Source organism: Podarcis filfolensis (genome assembly GCF_964270895.1).
Source record: "Podarcis filfolensis genome assembly, chromosome: 5".
Lineage (NCBI taxonomy): Eukaryota > Metazoa > Chordata > Lepidosauria > Squamata > Lacertidae > Podarcis > Podarcis filfolensis.
In genome coordinates this window covers 28,509,652-28,524,360 of record NC_139608.1, presented here as the reverse complement: position 1 = coordinate 28,524,360, position 14,709 = coordinate 28,509,652, and the positions used below count along the sequence as shown (strand labels likewise).

The following is a 14,709-nucleotide window of genomic DNA, read 5'->3' as shown; positions in this document are numbered from 1 at the left end:
GATGAGAGGAGGGCGCAGGATGCAGAAAAGGCAAAGGCCCCCCCACTAGCAAGAAAGATGCCAGGATTGGTGCAGAAGTTTGGGGGGGATCCCAGGAACTATCAAGCCTTCAGGACAGAGTTGCAGTATGCTCTCAATCTGCAATTTGATGACTTTCCCGACGAGGAATCACGAGTGGTGTTTGTGGTTAGCCATCTCGAAGGGGGGGGGCGAGAGACTGGGTTAGACCCCTGATGGCAGGGAATAATGAAGTCTTGAAGGACGCAAGGAAGTTTTTCCACGCCATGGACCTGATGTTTTCCAGCGACATTGAGCAGGGAGCGGTGCGCAGACAGTTGATGGCTTGTAAACAGGGGAGCCGATCTGTCCGTGAGTACTGGACTGAGTTTACCATGTTGATACATAAATTGGGGTGGGATCTATCAGCGGAACCCATTCAAATGCTTTTCGAAGAGGGACTTTCTTCGGCTGTAAAAGACGAACTTTCCAGGGCGCCCAGGGCGGAGTCGATGGACCAGCTGACCAAATCGGCGCTGGCCATTGGAGCGCGCCAGGAGGCGAGAGCCTTGGAGAAGCGGGAAGGGAAAGGGGAGCGTTGGAGGGATTTCCGCATTCCAGAGATTCCAGAGCCAACTTTCCCGCCCGGAGAGCCGATGGAAATTGGTACAGCGCGCGCGCGCGCAGTTTCAAATCCCAGTGAAGGGAGGAAGAAGGAAGGGAAGAGCGCCAAGAAATGTTATCTCTGCCAGCAGCCAGGTCATTTTGCCAGAGTCTGTCCACAAAGAAAGGAATGGCAAGGGATGGCAGGAGCTGTTGGGGGAAAGGAGGAGGAAGGGCAGGAGCAAGTAAAAGCCAACGCCTGGCTGCCACCTTCAGGGCACAGCAGCCAGGCCAAGGAGCAGTAAAAGTGCCCACGCCGGAACCTCCAAGACCAGCCCTAGTGATAGAGGTGTTGCTAGAGCTGCCAAACGGACATCCATTAAAGATAAAGGCGCTATTGGACTCAGGCAGCTCCTGCAATTTTATGAGTAAGGAGTTTGCAGCTGAACACCAGATACAGACAATCCCTTTAAGTAACCCCTTGCAGGTGACCACGATTGATGGGAGGGAGCTGTTAGGAGGAGATGTCAGCTTACAGACTGTCCCAATGATAATGAGGGTAGCCAGGCACACCGAAAGAATAGCGTTTAATGTGGCCACCTTGGGAGGGGCTCCCATTATTTTGGGAATGAGCTGGCTAGCGTTGCATGATCCGCTAGTGGGCTGGCATCAGAGAGTGGTCTCCTTTGGGTCAGCACATTGCCTAGAACACTGCAAAGAGGGGAAGGCTCTGGAAGGGGCAAAGGCCTTTCTAGCAGGAACGGAAGTAACGGACAAAGGGAAGGTGCCCAAACAATACGCTGACCTAAGCAATGTCTTCAGCGAAAGGGAAGCAGACAAACTACCACCACATAGGCCCTTTGACTGCCAGATCAATCTAGTCCCTGGGGCCCAGCTCCCAGTGGGCAAGCTGTATGCCATGTCAGACAGGGAAATGCAGGAGTTAAGGGAGTTTATTGATAAAAACCTGAAGCGAGGTTTCATCAGAGAGTCCAGAGCGGTGGGGGGCAGCCCAGTGTTTTTTGTGGACAAAAAAACACACGGATAAACCGAGACTTGTAGTGGACTTCCGGGCCTTGAATGCGGTGTCGGAACCAGTGGCTTTCCCCATGCCCAGAATCGATGACATTTTGACCAGGGTGAGGAAGGGAAAATTTTTTACCAAACTGGACCTAAGGGGAGCGTACAACCTGATACGGATAAGGAAGGGGGATGAATGGAAGACAACTATGTTCACCCATCTAGGGGCTTTTGAATATCTCGTTATGCCCTTCGGATTACAAGCAGGCTCAGCATGTTTTCAATCGTTCATGAACCACGTCCTGGGACCTCTGCTCTACAAGAATTGCGTGGCCTTCCTAGATGATGTGTTAGTATATTCAGAGAATGAGGAGCAGCATGTAAAGGACGTCAGGGAGGTGTTAAGCCGACTACAAGCAAACCAGCTGTGGGTGAAATTGGAGAAGTGTCAGTTTCACACCAAGGAGGTGGAATTCCTGGGGTACCGCTTGTCAGACAAGGGATTAGCCATGGATCCAGACAAGGTCCAGGCGGTGCTGGAATGGAAAACACCGAAAACGAAAAAAGATGTGCAGAGATTCTTAGGGTTTGGGAACTTTTATCGTAAGTTCATCAAGAACTTTGCCCACTTAACGGCTCCCATTACGGACTGTCTCAGCAGCAAGAAGAAATTTGTTTGGACGGAGGAGGCGCAGCAAGCGTTCGAAGATTTGAAAAGGGCATTCGCTTCGGAAGAACAACTCCTGCATGTGGATTTACAAAAACCAATGAGAGTGGAAACTGATGCCTCAGACCGGGCGGTGGGGGCGGTGCTTCTTCAGCAGGGAAGGAGTACGTCGGAGTGGAGACCGTGTGCCTTCTTCTCGCGTAAGCTAAACAAATCCAAGAGGAACTACACGGTATATGACCGAGAACTACTCGCCATTCACGAGGCGTTCCGGAGATGGAGACACTTACTGATTGGTGCACAACATAAGGTGCAAGTATGCATGGACCACAAGAATTTAGAGTATTGGAGAACGGCACGAGTGCTCAACCAACGGCAAGTGAGATGGGCACAGGAGTTTTCCAAATTTAATTTTGAAATTTGCTATGTGCCAGGTCCAGAAAACGTCAGGGCGGACGCTCTCTCATGCAAACCTGAATATTTGGAGGGGGAGGGAGCACCCGAAGAGAGACATATCACCCCAGAGGACCACTGGGTGTGTGGGGCGGCGTTGGTGGGGCAAAGGGAACTGGTAGAGGAGACGGAGAATGATGAATACGCCCAGAATAAGCTCAGAGATCTCAGGAGGGAGGGAGAAAACCCCGGAGGTTTTGAAGAAAGAAACGGGGCATTGTATTACAAAGGGGCACTGTATATACCCGAAGGGGAATTGAGAGGGAGAGTTCTCAAACAACTGCACGACAGCCCCACAGCGGGGCACTTTGGGCAACACAAAACCATGTGGTTGGTTACCAGGAATTTTGGTGGCCCAAGGTGAGGGAAGATATAAGGGAGTATGTAAGAAGGTGTGACCAATGCCAGCGAGCCAAGGGAGAAAGGAGGGCGCCGGCGGGGTTATTAGAACCGTTACCCACACCAGAACGACCTTGGGAGGCAGTATCGATAGATTTTATGACTGACCTACCTAAATCCAAGGGGAAAACCGCCATCCTGGTCGTAGTAGACCTGTTAACTAAGATGGGCCACTTTGTAGCTTGCTCACATGCAGTCACGGCTGAAGAGACAGCCAAATTGTTTGTAGAACATATTTTCAGGCTGCATGGCGCCCCCTTGAGGGTGGTCTCAGACCGAGGCAAACAATTTACGTCCAGGTTCTGGAGGAAGCTCATGAGCTTGCTGCACGTAGAGGTTAATTTTTCGACTGCCCGACACCCTGAAACCAACGGGCAGGCGGAAAGAGCAAACGGTATCCTCCAACAATACCTGAGGTGTTATGTCAATGACAGAGAGAACGATTGGGTTGAAAAGTTGGCGCTGGCGGAGTTTGCCTACAATAATGCAGAGAATGTATCCACCGGGATGAGCCCCTTTTGGGCTAATTATGGGTGCCACCCCAGGGCATTTCCAGGGGGAGGAGGGGAGAGGTGGAGCGTCCCGGCCGCCGAACATTTTGTAGAAGAAATGGAAGCGATCCATCGTCAACTTCAACTCAACTTAGAAAGGGCCAAGGAAGAATATAAGAGGCAGGCCGACAAGAACAGAAGGGAAGGTGAAACCATAAGGGTGGGGGATCAGGTATGGCTGTCAACCCAAGGGTTGCCGTTCAAGGGGGGTTGCAAGAAATTGAGACCCAAAAGATTGGGACCTTTTGAGGTCATTCAACAGGTCAACCTAAGTGGCTTTCAGGCTCCGGTTACCGAACCACATGAAACTGCATCCAGTATTCCACAGGTCATTACTGTCACCGTATAGAGGGGGAAGTGAAGGGGTTTCCACACGGGGACCAGTCTTAGAAGAAAGGGAAAACAGCAACCATGTGGCGGAAATCCTCGACTCCAGCTGGAAGGGTAATCAGGTGGAATATTTGGTAGCGTGGGAAGGGGAACCGGAGTCAGAAAACACCTGGGTGGCGGCAGAGGAGGTCAATGACGAGATCTTGATCGAAACATTCCATCGAAGGTTCCCCAGGAAACCTCAGCCAGTAGCGAGGTTCCGGAGGGAATACTTTGGCACTACCGACGAGGAGGAGGAACTGGAAGGGTTCGCAGAATCGGAGTTGAGAGAAGGAATAGACTCCGAGGAGGAGGACTACTTAGAACCCAGAAACAGCAACCGGTGGAGGGAAATGTTTGAGACTTCGGAAGATGAGGGAGGTTCTTTCAGGGGTTTTGCTCCCTCACCTCCCGCAGAGGAGGGGAGAGGAGGGGGTGAAGGGGGCCCTGGAGGGGAGGTGGATGTCAGGGAACTGCCATCAGGAGAACTGGAGAGGAAGGGGCTCACAGAGGCTGGCAGAGACTTGTCAGCTGAGGAGGGAACCAGCAGGGGAAGAGAAGCAGTTCCAAGGGATAGTGAGTCGGAGGGATGTCTCAGAGACACCTCCAGCAGTAACAGCGGGGAGGTTCCAGGACCTCCCATAGGGACGCCCACTCCTTGCAGGAAACTGTCGCGTCGAGAGTCCAGAAGGCGCGTTTCCGTTAAGGAGCTTTTATGCTGGAAGAAGTTCCGCAAACGCCCACTGTCGGATTCTGCCAGCGACTGACGGAGCCATGCTTATGGAGCTCCGTTACAGACAGAGGTTTGTGCTCTCAGCCAAACTCTGAGGGACTAGGAATTTCACGCACAAGCAGCTAATCATCCCATCACAATCATCATCATCATTTATTAAATTTTTATATCACCTTTCATCTGAAGATCCCTGGGTGGTTCACAACAGAAAATTTGAAACTGAGAATACAACATAAATAATAGAACAAAAACAAACTAATAACCCCCACAAACATATTCAAAAAGACGTGAAATGTTAATCAGCCAAATGTCTGGTTGAAGAGAAGCTTTTCTGCCTATCACCTAAAGATATGTAATGAAGGTGCCAGGTGAGCCTCCCTGGGAGAACATTCCACAAATGAGGAACCACCACAGAAAAGGCTTGTCCTTCCAGCGTGTTTGTTTCATGAGTCCTAAGTTTATCTTTATATGATGATTCTATTGTATATGTGGACCCTTACAGGGGGTGATAATTAAAGTTTGTTGGTAACACTAGATTAGTGTGCCAATCTTTACATTAGTTATTAAAACTTCAGGAACTTTCCAGTGCCTTCCAGGACACATTTGAGATAAGAACTAAGACCAGGAGAAGGGGGGTGTGTTTCTTTTTGTATGAAATTATGCCAACTTTTCTCATGCCATGATAGACACTACAGAAATAAACCATAGACAAAAGTTCAGATTGGCACGCACCATTACAAACCTGGCAGCAAAGACATGTTTTCAGCAAACATTTAAAGGCCCATGCTGAATCTCTGTTGGAAGAGCTGTTGGGATACTGCCAGGGAGACAAAGGCCATCACTGCCTCCACGTCGACTCCGGACGTCCACCGATCTCCCGTAGATACAGTATCAGCAATTAGCGACACGAGCTTCAGAAAATAGATTGCCTCATTCCAGAGCTCATGCACACTCTATTAGCAGATAATGCACAGCAAAAGTTGCACTCAGGAGAGCATTATTTACAAGTTCATTCAGCGTTGATCAGAACAAAAAAACATGACTGCCTGCTTCAGTGTCTCCGACACAGAGAAACGAAAGCAACAGAAAACATAAACATCCTGTGAACAGGAAATGCGCAGGCTGTGACACAAACACAGCCTGCTCCCTTTTAAGGTGGAACGGAAATATCCTAACATCCTCCCCCTTTCCGTGTAACCTGTAGTACCTGTGGTTCAACCCAATTGCAACCTCTGTACGTAAACCTTAAGTTGTTCTCTGTTAACAACCTTAGACAACAGATCAGCAGGAATTTCATTTCCTGGCATGTAGGACACCTGAATGAGTCCTTTCTGAATACACTCTCTTGCACGATGTAGCTTAATCTGCAAGTACTTGGTTCTTTGCTTGCAACTCTCTGAGTTCAGCAAAGCCAAACAGGATCTATTTTCTTGATACACTTGTATAGGACATTTCACAGAAACTCCGATGTCCTTAAACAGTTGCATCAACCATTCACAATCCATGAGTGAAAATGACAGAGCACTGAGTTCTGCTTCACAGGAACTTAGGCTAACTGTCGTCTGCTTTTTGCACAGCCAGTCAAACAGACAGTGGTTGTACATGTAGCATACTCCAGAAGTGCTTGTACCATCCGTGGTGTCACTTCCAAAACTTGCATCTGCAAAGATTTCAAGACCTCCAGTCTTCTGACTGGTGAACCTCAGCCTGTAGTGCATAGTCCCTTTCAAATAGCGGGCTATGCGCTTCAGAGCTTTCCAATCCTGAACAGTAGGATGATTAGCATGTCTGCTAAGCAGGTTAGTGCTTACAGCTATGTCAGGTCTTGAACATCTAGCAATGAAATTCAACTTGCCTAGAATATATCTGTACAGCGTAGTGTCAGAAAACGCTTCAGCAGTACTATCTACCTGGTAACCTGTCACCATCGGTGTGTCTGCTGGGTTTGCATCAACCAAATTCAACCTGGTTAATACATCAGCAATTTTCTGTGTTTAGTGTACCAGAAAATTACCTGCTTGGTCCCTCTCCACCTGCAGAGAAAGATAGTTGGATACCTCACCAAGATCCTTCATGTCAAAGTGCTCCTTCAGCTGTGCTAGGGTGCTTTGGTAGAAAGCCTGATTCTTCCAAAACATCAGAAGATCATCAACAAAACATAAACAATACAGTTTGTTTTGCCCCTCCTCCTTGACAAACACACACGGATCAGCTTTGCCCTGGTGAAAACCTAGAGAAAGCAACGTCTCAGTGAGTTTTGTGTTCCAACACCTGGCACTCTGCTTGAGACCATATAAGGATTTCCGCAGTTTACAGACCATTCCCTTCTGTATCTGCATTCCATCAGGTGGAAGCATGTACAGCTCCTCCCCCAAAATCCCGTACAAAAAAGCTGTATTAATGTCATGATGGGAAACATGCAGTTTCTCCTCTGCAGCGATTTTGAGCATCAGCCGAATGCTCTCATATTTGACGGTGGGTGAGTAGGTCTCGTGGTAATCCTGTCCTGGTACCTGTGAAAAACCTCTGGCAACCAATCTGGCTTTGTGTCTGACAACCTTGCCATTCTGATCTGCCTTGGCCTTGAAGACCCATTTGCTGCCAACCAGTCTCATTCCTGGGACTACCGGTACCAGCTCCCAAGTCTGGTTCCTATTCAAGGAATCAACTTCAGCCTTCATGGCATTAAGCCAAGGCTCAGCATCTTTAGAGGTTAACTCTTGAACCTCTTTGAAGCTTGAAGGTTCCCACACCTTCTCTGAGCTACTAAGAACAGCAGTTGCTGTCTTAGCAAACTCATCAGCAAATCTCTTTGGAGGTCTGCCTTTGGTCGCCCTTTCAGACCTGCGAACTAGACGCAAGTCTTCTGGACTCATCTCCTCCTTCTTAGGAGAAAGGTGACCAATGGTGAACAGTGGTTCTTCCAGTTCATTGTCAGACACATCAGATGGTCTGACTGAGGCCTTTGCGCTCTTGTAGTCTGCTGTGTCATCACTGTCGCTGACACCAGCAGCAGCGCCACCCACTGAACTGGAATCCGAACTCTGATCATCATCATCATCATCCTCATCCTCAGCTTTCTCAACATCATCTGGTTTTTTCACATCACCTTCATCCTCCTCTGGGTAACTCTGGAAAACTCCCACATTTCCCCCCCACTTAGGATTGTACTCAACACTCTTTGTGAACTTAATGGACTTAGAGTTAGTCATCCATACTCTGTATGCACCTTTTTCGTACCCCATGAACAAACCATGAGCCCCACGCTTCCCAAGCTTGTTGCTCTGTGGGGTGTGTACCCACATGTCAGAACCAAAGATTCTCATGTGCTTGACGTTTGGTTTCTTACCAAACATCTTCTCGTAGGGAGTACAACCAATAGGTGATGACAGTCTGCGATTATAGGAATAAACAAACGTCGACAGAGCTTCCCCCCAAAACTTCTCAGGGAGGTTGGCATCATGCAACAAGGTTTTCAGGCCTTGAAGCAAAGTCTGATTTGCTCGCTCCGCAAGTCCATTCATCCATGGCGATCTAGGCGTTGACAAGTCATGCTGGATTCCCTTCTCAGTCAGGAAAGCTTCAAACTGCTGAGAAGTGAACTCCCCGCCCCGATCAGTAAACAAACAGCCGATACGTTTACTGTGAACATTCTCCAACCAAGCACAGAATGCCTTGAACCTAGGAAACGCTTGCGATTTCTGCTCGAGCATAAACACATGAATGTACCTAGAAAAAGAATCAATTAGAACCATGAAGTACCTTGCTCCACCCAAAGAGGGCGCAAGTGGACCAACCAGGTCTGCGTGAAGTAGCTGGTAGGGTTTGGAAGCCTGCCTGCTAGACTCCTTGCCTTTTGGAGCAACCTTCACCTTGTTCTCTGCACAAGATACACACTTCATGTGAAACTTACAGGGTTTGATGTTCAAACCCTCAACCAACCCAGGCATCTTGGCCAGCGCCTGCCAAGACATGTGACAAAATCTTCGATGTTGATCATGAATACATCCTGCATGAAGAACCTTGTTAGTTTGTGCAACACAACAAGAATCAACATTAGACATAATAGCATTGTCATCATAAGTTATACAGAATAAGCCATCCATAAACTTTGCATGCAAAATGTCCTCTTTGCCTTTCCTGATGACACAGCCGCTCCTCTTGAAGGAAACCTCAAAGCCACGCCCAATCAGCTGTGGGACACTAAGCAAATTGTCTGCAGCACCTGGAACAAAAAGTACATCTCTGATGGTAGTGTGCAGACTTGCAAGTTTCACAGTCCCTACTCCTGCAATTTGCAACGTTCTTCCATCAGCCAGGTGGATCTCTCCGTCTTGAGGTGTGAAGGAGATAAACAGGTGCTTATCTTTTGACAAATGGCGGCTCGCACCAGAGTCGACGATAAACCTTGCCTTGGCCTTCGGAGCAGCATTTCTGGCAAGCAAAACCTTGTTTTCCACCGGCGTGGGCTTTTGCTGCTTGCCCCCCTGCTCCTGGCCATCAACCTTGCCTTTTGCCTTTGGTGAAGCTCTGCCAGCAAACAAAGCCTTGTTTTCCACTGGCGTGGGCCTTTCACCCCCCTTCTGCTTCGGGCCATCTGCAGGCATCTGTCTCTGTTTACTTCTGGCCTTCTGGCCTCTGCAAAGTTGACCTTGGCTCCCATGGGAAACAGAGCTCTCAGCTGCCGACTCCTTGGCTCCCCCTGGAGGCTGGAATGCTGCCTGGGATGACATCACAGTCAACTCCCCCTGCAGCTTGCAACCGGTGCCCTCGGCATCCCTGCATTCACTCGCATTCTGGGAAACAGCCAGGACCTCCGATGCAGTCAAACTCTGGGCTGGGATGACTGGCAAATGAGCTACTTTCAAAGCATTCCACATCTGACGTGCAGTCGTGTTGCCAGCTAGCGTAGCAATTTCCTCCAGAGAGATGGACAAGACTATTACGTCTACGGCTTTCGAATTCTGAGCCTTCCATCTCTCTGTCAGAGGAACTGGAGGGGCTTCACTCACAGTATGCCACACTCCAAACTGTCGCAGCAAGCTCTCGCACCACACAGCCCAGGTCTCATAATTGTGCCTGTTTAACTTTGGGCACTCAGCAGCTTCAGAGGCTTGGAAAAACTCCATTCCAGCTCTTTACTTGAGCCATGAGTCTTTTTCACTTCAGAGACTCCTTATCTTGGCTCCTCATAAATCACGAAGCCTGCTTGGCTCGGCTCCCAGGCCAATTAGGCGGCCGGAGTTCAAAGAGGCTGCCGCGGCAACAGAAAAGCCTCATTTGGTTTCACTTTTCCCACACATACCTCAGCAGTCTGTCGCAGTCTTACTCTCCTGTAAGTGCCGTGAATCTGGGCCCGAAACCTGTTGTTGGGATACTGCCAGGGAGACAAAGGCCATCACTGCCTCCACGTCGACTCCGGACGTCCACCGATCTCCTGTAGATACAGTATCAGCAATTAGCGACACGAGCTTCAGAAAATAGATTCCCTCATTCCAGAGCTCATGCACACTCTATCAGCAGATAATGCACAGCAAAAGTTGCACTCAGGAAAGCATTATTTACAAGTTTATTCAGCGTTGATCAGAACAAAAAAACATGACTGCCTGCTTCAGTGTCTCCGACACACAGAGAGAAACGAAAGCAACAGAAAACATAAACATCCTGTGAACAGGAAATGCGCAGGCTGTGACACAAACATCCTGCTCCCTTTTAAGGTGGAACAGAAATATCCTAACACATTCCACAGGGCTGGGCCAATGACACTAAAAGCTCATGTTTATGTTGATGTCAAATGCACTTCACCAATTCAGGAGGGTGCCAGCAACGCTCCAGTGATGATTTCAGTGATTGATCTGGGGGTATAATGTAAATGTTTATAAGGACCTTGAACCTGGTCCGATAGCAGATGGGTAGCCAGTACGTATTTGGCCGGCCGGCATAATATAGATATGTGATGAATATACTGTTCTTGCAGGACCACGAGGTCTCCCAGGTGCCACTGGAAGGCCAGGTAAGACCAATAAATATTGTTTGTTTCAGATATATGAAGGAATTCTGGGATTTTTTTTAAAAAAACAACAACATGAAATTAAATCTTCTAAAAGCACTGGTACAGAAAACATAGAAATGTAAGTAATACTTTTAACTCTTGCATTAGGTGTTTTGAGACCTGGTCCAAGAGGTCTAACAGGCTCTCCAGGCCTCAAAGGAAGTAAAGGAGATAGAGGACAACCTGGCATGAATGTCATTGGACCTCCAGGACTTCCTGGATTGCAAGGAAGACCTGGCCCAGCAGGATCACCAGGTCTTTCAGGACCACCAGGTAGAGCAAGATGATCATTATTTGTATGTAGCCAGAATGTTTTCATGGCATATTAGTGCAACTCTGGAATTAATGGACTATCCAACTGAACTTCTTATGGCTAAAAGCAGCCACTACTGTTGCAACCATCCCTACAAAGGAAAGCAGAAATATTAAAGTAGAGAAAGTATGATGGCTTTGCAAATGATAGAAACTGGATTAAATCTAGTATATAAATTCATTGATTCCTATTCCAATAGCTTTGGAGTGAGAGACAGGCTAAGTTCAGATAACCATATCTCAACTTAATATGCAGTGTGAAAGTATCTAATTAGTCATCGTTTCCTGTTTCACCTTAACTGAGAAACTATGGTTCTCAGCTTCAGAACAAGGCAGGATCTTAAACCATGGTTTGATATTGGTTTCCAAAATATTTTTCTATATTATTGTGGCCTGCCCCGATTAACAAACTAAATAAATATGCTCATTAGTTAACCAAACGTATTCTGTAGGTTGACCAATAAATGCCACAGTTATTAGGCATTCCCCACTGACCTCCCAAAGTGGTAAGAATAACTAGCAAATGTCAACATTTTCCAGTGTTTTGTTCTTTGCTATGACTTGAATGCACGTAGCCTGTGTTTCTTCCATGCTGTCAATACCATAGTATAAGTTCATCTTAAATCTGAGGCCCTTAGAAAACCCCAAATGGCCTATAACAGAGGCTATCATGATATTTGTGAACAATGCATGAATATTTTTTGTCGTTCTCACCCATAAACAGGTATAATAACTTTTGAAAGAGGCCCACTGGGGCCCCCAGGAACCCCAGGATGCATTGGACCTCCAGGCCTTTCAGGAGATAGTGGAGCAAAAGGTCAGTAGTCCTACTTGCAAATACATTTTCAATCTTAATAATTTGAGGACGGCATGGTGGTGAACAGAAATCTTAACTATAATGATTATTAGACTCTGTCAAGACTACTTAGGCATAGAATATACTCAGTTCCTTTTCATCATGCTAAGGTCAATTAGACATGATTCTGCTTTTCATTCTGAGCTCATAAAGGCAACCAAACTGGCCCAGAGTAGATTGGCTTCCTCTCTCTCCTTCCAAACAATAATGAGGATTTTACCCTGTACCAAATGCCAATATTTATATGAGCATGTGTGACAGTCAGTGTTGGACTTAAACTGGGGAGACATGGATTCAGTTCCCTAGTCAGCCTTGATTCTGAGTGACCCTGAGACACCGTTGGGTTGCTGTGAGGATAAACTATGGATCCCCTAAGCTAGACTGAGCCCTTGAAGGAACAGTAGGATAAAAATCAGAGAGAGAAATAAAGTGTGATCTCTGTGGGCACTCTCTTTCTCACTGTTGACTAAAGGCTTGCCCAATAGCACTAATAATATATTTATCGTTTTTAAGAACAAATATTCTTTACTGGGAAAATTTGCCTCACTATCTGCTCCTAGGGTTAACCATATTGCTAAATATGGAAAGCTCAGGGGAATTAGATGCATAAACAAGATTACACTCTTTCTCATCCTATCTTTGTGTTTTTATACATTGTAAATCGCCCTGTGATCTTTGAATGAAGAGCAGTAGAGAAACTTAATAAATAATAATCCTTGCTGATAAATACATACAGTGCTGTAGGGCACATGTGCTTTTGACATAGCAATAATTTACCAATGTCACCTTTAACAGAGGAATAATTTTACTGCAGGTGAAGAAGCAGGCCCATGCGACCAGTGCACCTATTTGACGGGGCCACCTGGCCTTCCTGGTGTTCCTGGAGCACAGGGTGAACAAGGAGTTAAAGGTAAAAGAATTGACAATGCTTGAGAATTGCTAAAATATACCAAGAGCTCAGGGAAAGGGGTAGAAGAGAGTGAAAAATCTCCAACTGGCAGTATATTCCAGTTTATAGAACATTTTACCTCAGCCATTCTGATATAGATAATAAATTAGTAACGTGGTTTTGCTTATATACTTTAAGAAGGGAGGCTTTAGAAATTATTAGGATAAATATGTCCCTTATGATCCATCACCTTGCTGCCAGAGTGCCCTATAGAGTGCCCATAGTGCTAAAGGGCACAGCTGGTGTCAACAGGATTGTAAAAAACGCAACTCCGGTACAACAGCAAACAGCTGCACACTGGCTTTGTATAATAAAAGTTTAATGCACTAGTGAGGAACAAAGGTGCTTCTGGAATGGAGTATCTTGGAGGAGGTGATGGCTGGCTGAAACCCTGTACTACAACATTTTGTTGTAGGTTCCAACTTGTATTCTACCTATCATTAGACTATAATTCATCTCCCTTAGGATATTATTGTTTAATATTCTGCTCAGGGAAAGCTAACCTGTCTCCACCCCATGCAAGTAAGCACACCGCAATGCTAGTGTAGGGAGGGCAGCTCTGTGGCATCCCCCACACCTTGCCAGCCACTTCTGTGCTACAGAGAAGACCTACTCTGAGTTCCTATGCAGTGAACTACAGACATTAGCAGGAGCACAGACACCCTTCTCCTGATTTCAGGATTTGAGCTGGCTGATATCGGAAGAGACACTCTTGCTTTCAGTGTCAGTCTGGTTATTTCTGTAGTAGTATATGGCCAGTTACTTAGGAGCAGATGGAGCTTGTCAACCTGGGAAGGGGGCCCATCTATAAGAGAAGGAAAACTCTGGTCCTAAATGTCTGCTACGGTTTGAAAGCATGCAGTGCAAGTAGATAAATAGGTACCGCTCTGGCGGGTAGAGTGGAGTGGACTCCAGAGTGGAGTCCCTAAGATGGTTGGATGGTGCTTTGTACACCTCCTGGCAACTCCTGCAGCCAAGCTGGCACCAAGCGTGTTGCTCTGTGAGGCTGAGAAGAGGGGTCTTGTCTTGTGGGCAGCCCAGGACCTCCATACACACTGCCCAGGCTTGCATCCCGCAGAGGTCAATTCAGTGCTACTAATGCATCAGTTTGACTTCACCTCCGAAGGCACACTCCATTGTCTCTCTCGAGAGATGGATGCCAGCAACAATTACTTCAACCTTCCAGTTCTCTCTAAATCACTGTCTCCGCCATTACAGGTATAGAAGGAGCATTGGGGCCTAAAGGATCCCAAGGAACCCCTGGGTTTCAGGGGCCTCCCGGCATTCAGGTACGGTTCATGTTAAATTGTTTTTAGAGTTGGTTTATATATAGAGCCCTTTCCATCATAAAAATGCCTCATTGGAGGATATGGATGCTTTCACCTGCAGTAGCTGACAATGGGAAAAACCTCTTCGCACACAGAATCATTTCACCACAATGCCTTAGTGTGTTGATTTTACTGTACCTTTCATAGAATTTATATAGATTCAACGTTACAGTTCCTGTCATATTTTATTAACAACATGTGACCCAGGGACTTCCAGGTCTTCCAGGAAACCAAGGCCTTAAAGGATTGAAAGGTGAGCCAGGGTATGCAGAACCAGAAGGCCCAAAAGGAGACAGAGGAGAACCAGGACCAAGAGGAAACTCAGGAGAAAATGGTGCAGATGGGTTACCTGGGAAACCTGGACTGAAAGGCTCAAGAGGCTCTATGGGAGAACAGGTTAGTACCTGCTACTTTCACATC

The 14,709-nt window shown here is 47.1% G+C and overlaps 1 protein-coding gene across 1 annotated transcript in view; it reads left to right on the top strand.

Annotated features, from left to right (window-relative positions):
• Positions 1–14,709, top strand: part of COL4A3 (collagen type IV alpha 3 chain) — a 92,554-nt gene that overhangs the window by 42,985 nt on the left and 34,860 nt on the right. Inside the window, exons 20-25 of the mRNA XM_083613677.1 lie at positions 10,770–10,805; positions 10,953–11,117; positions 11,881–11,973; positions 12,827–12,922; positions 14,180–14,250; positions 14,497–14,685. Of these exons, the coding sequence (XP_083469803.1) occupies positions 10,770–10,805; positions 10,953–11,117; positions 11,881–11,973; positions 12,827–12,922; positions 14,180–14,250; positions 14,497–14,685 (650 nt within the window). The remainder of the gene's footprint in view (positions 1–10,769; positions 10,806–10,952; positions 11,118–11,880; positions 11,974–12,826; positions 12,923–14,179; positions 14,251–14,496; positions 14,686–14,709) is intronic.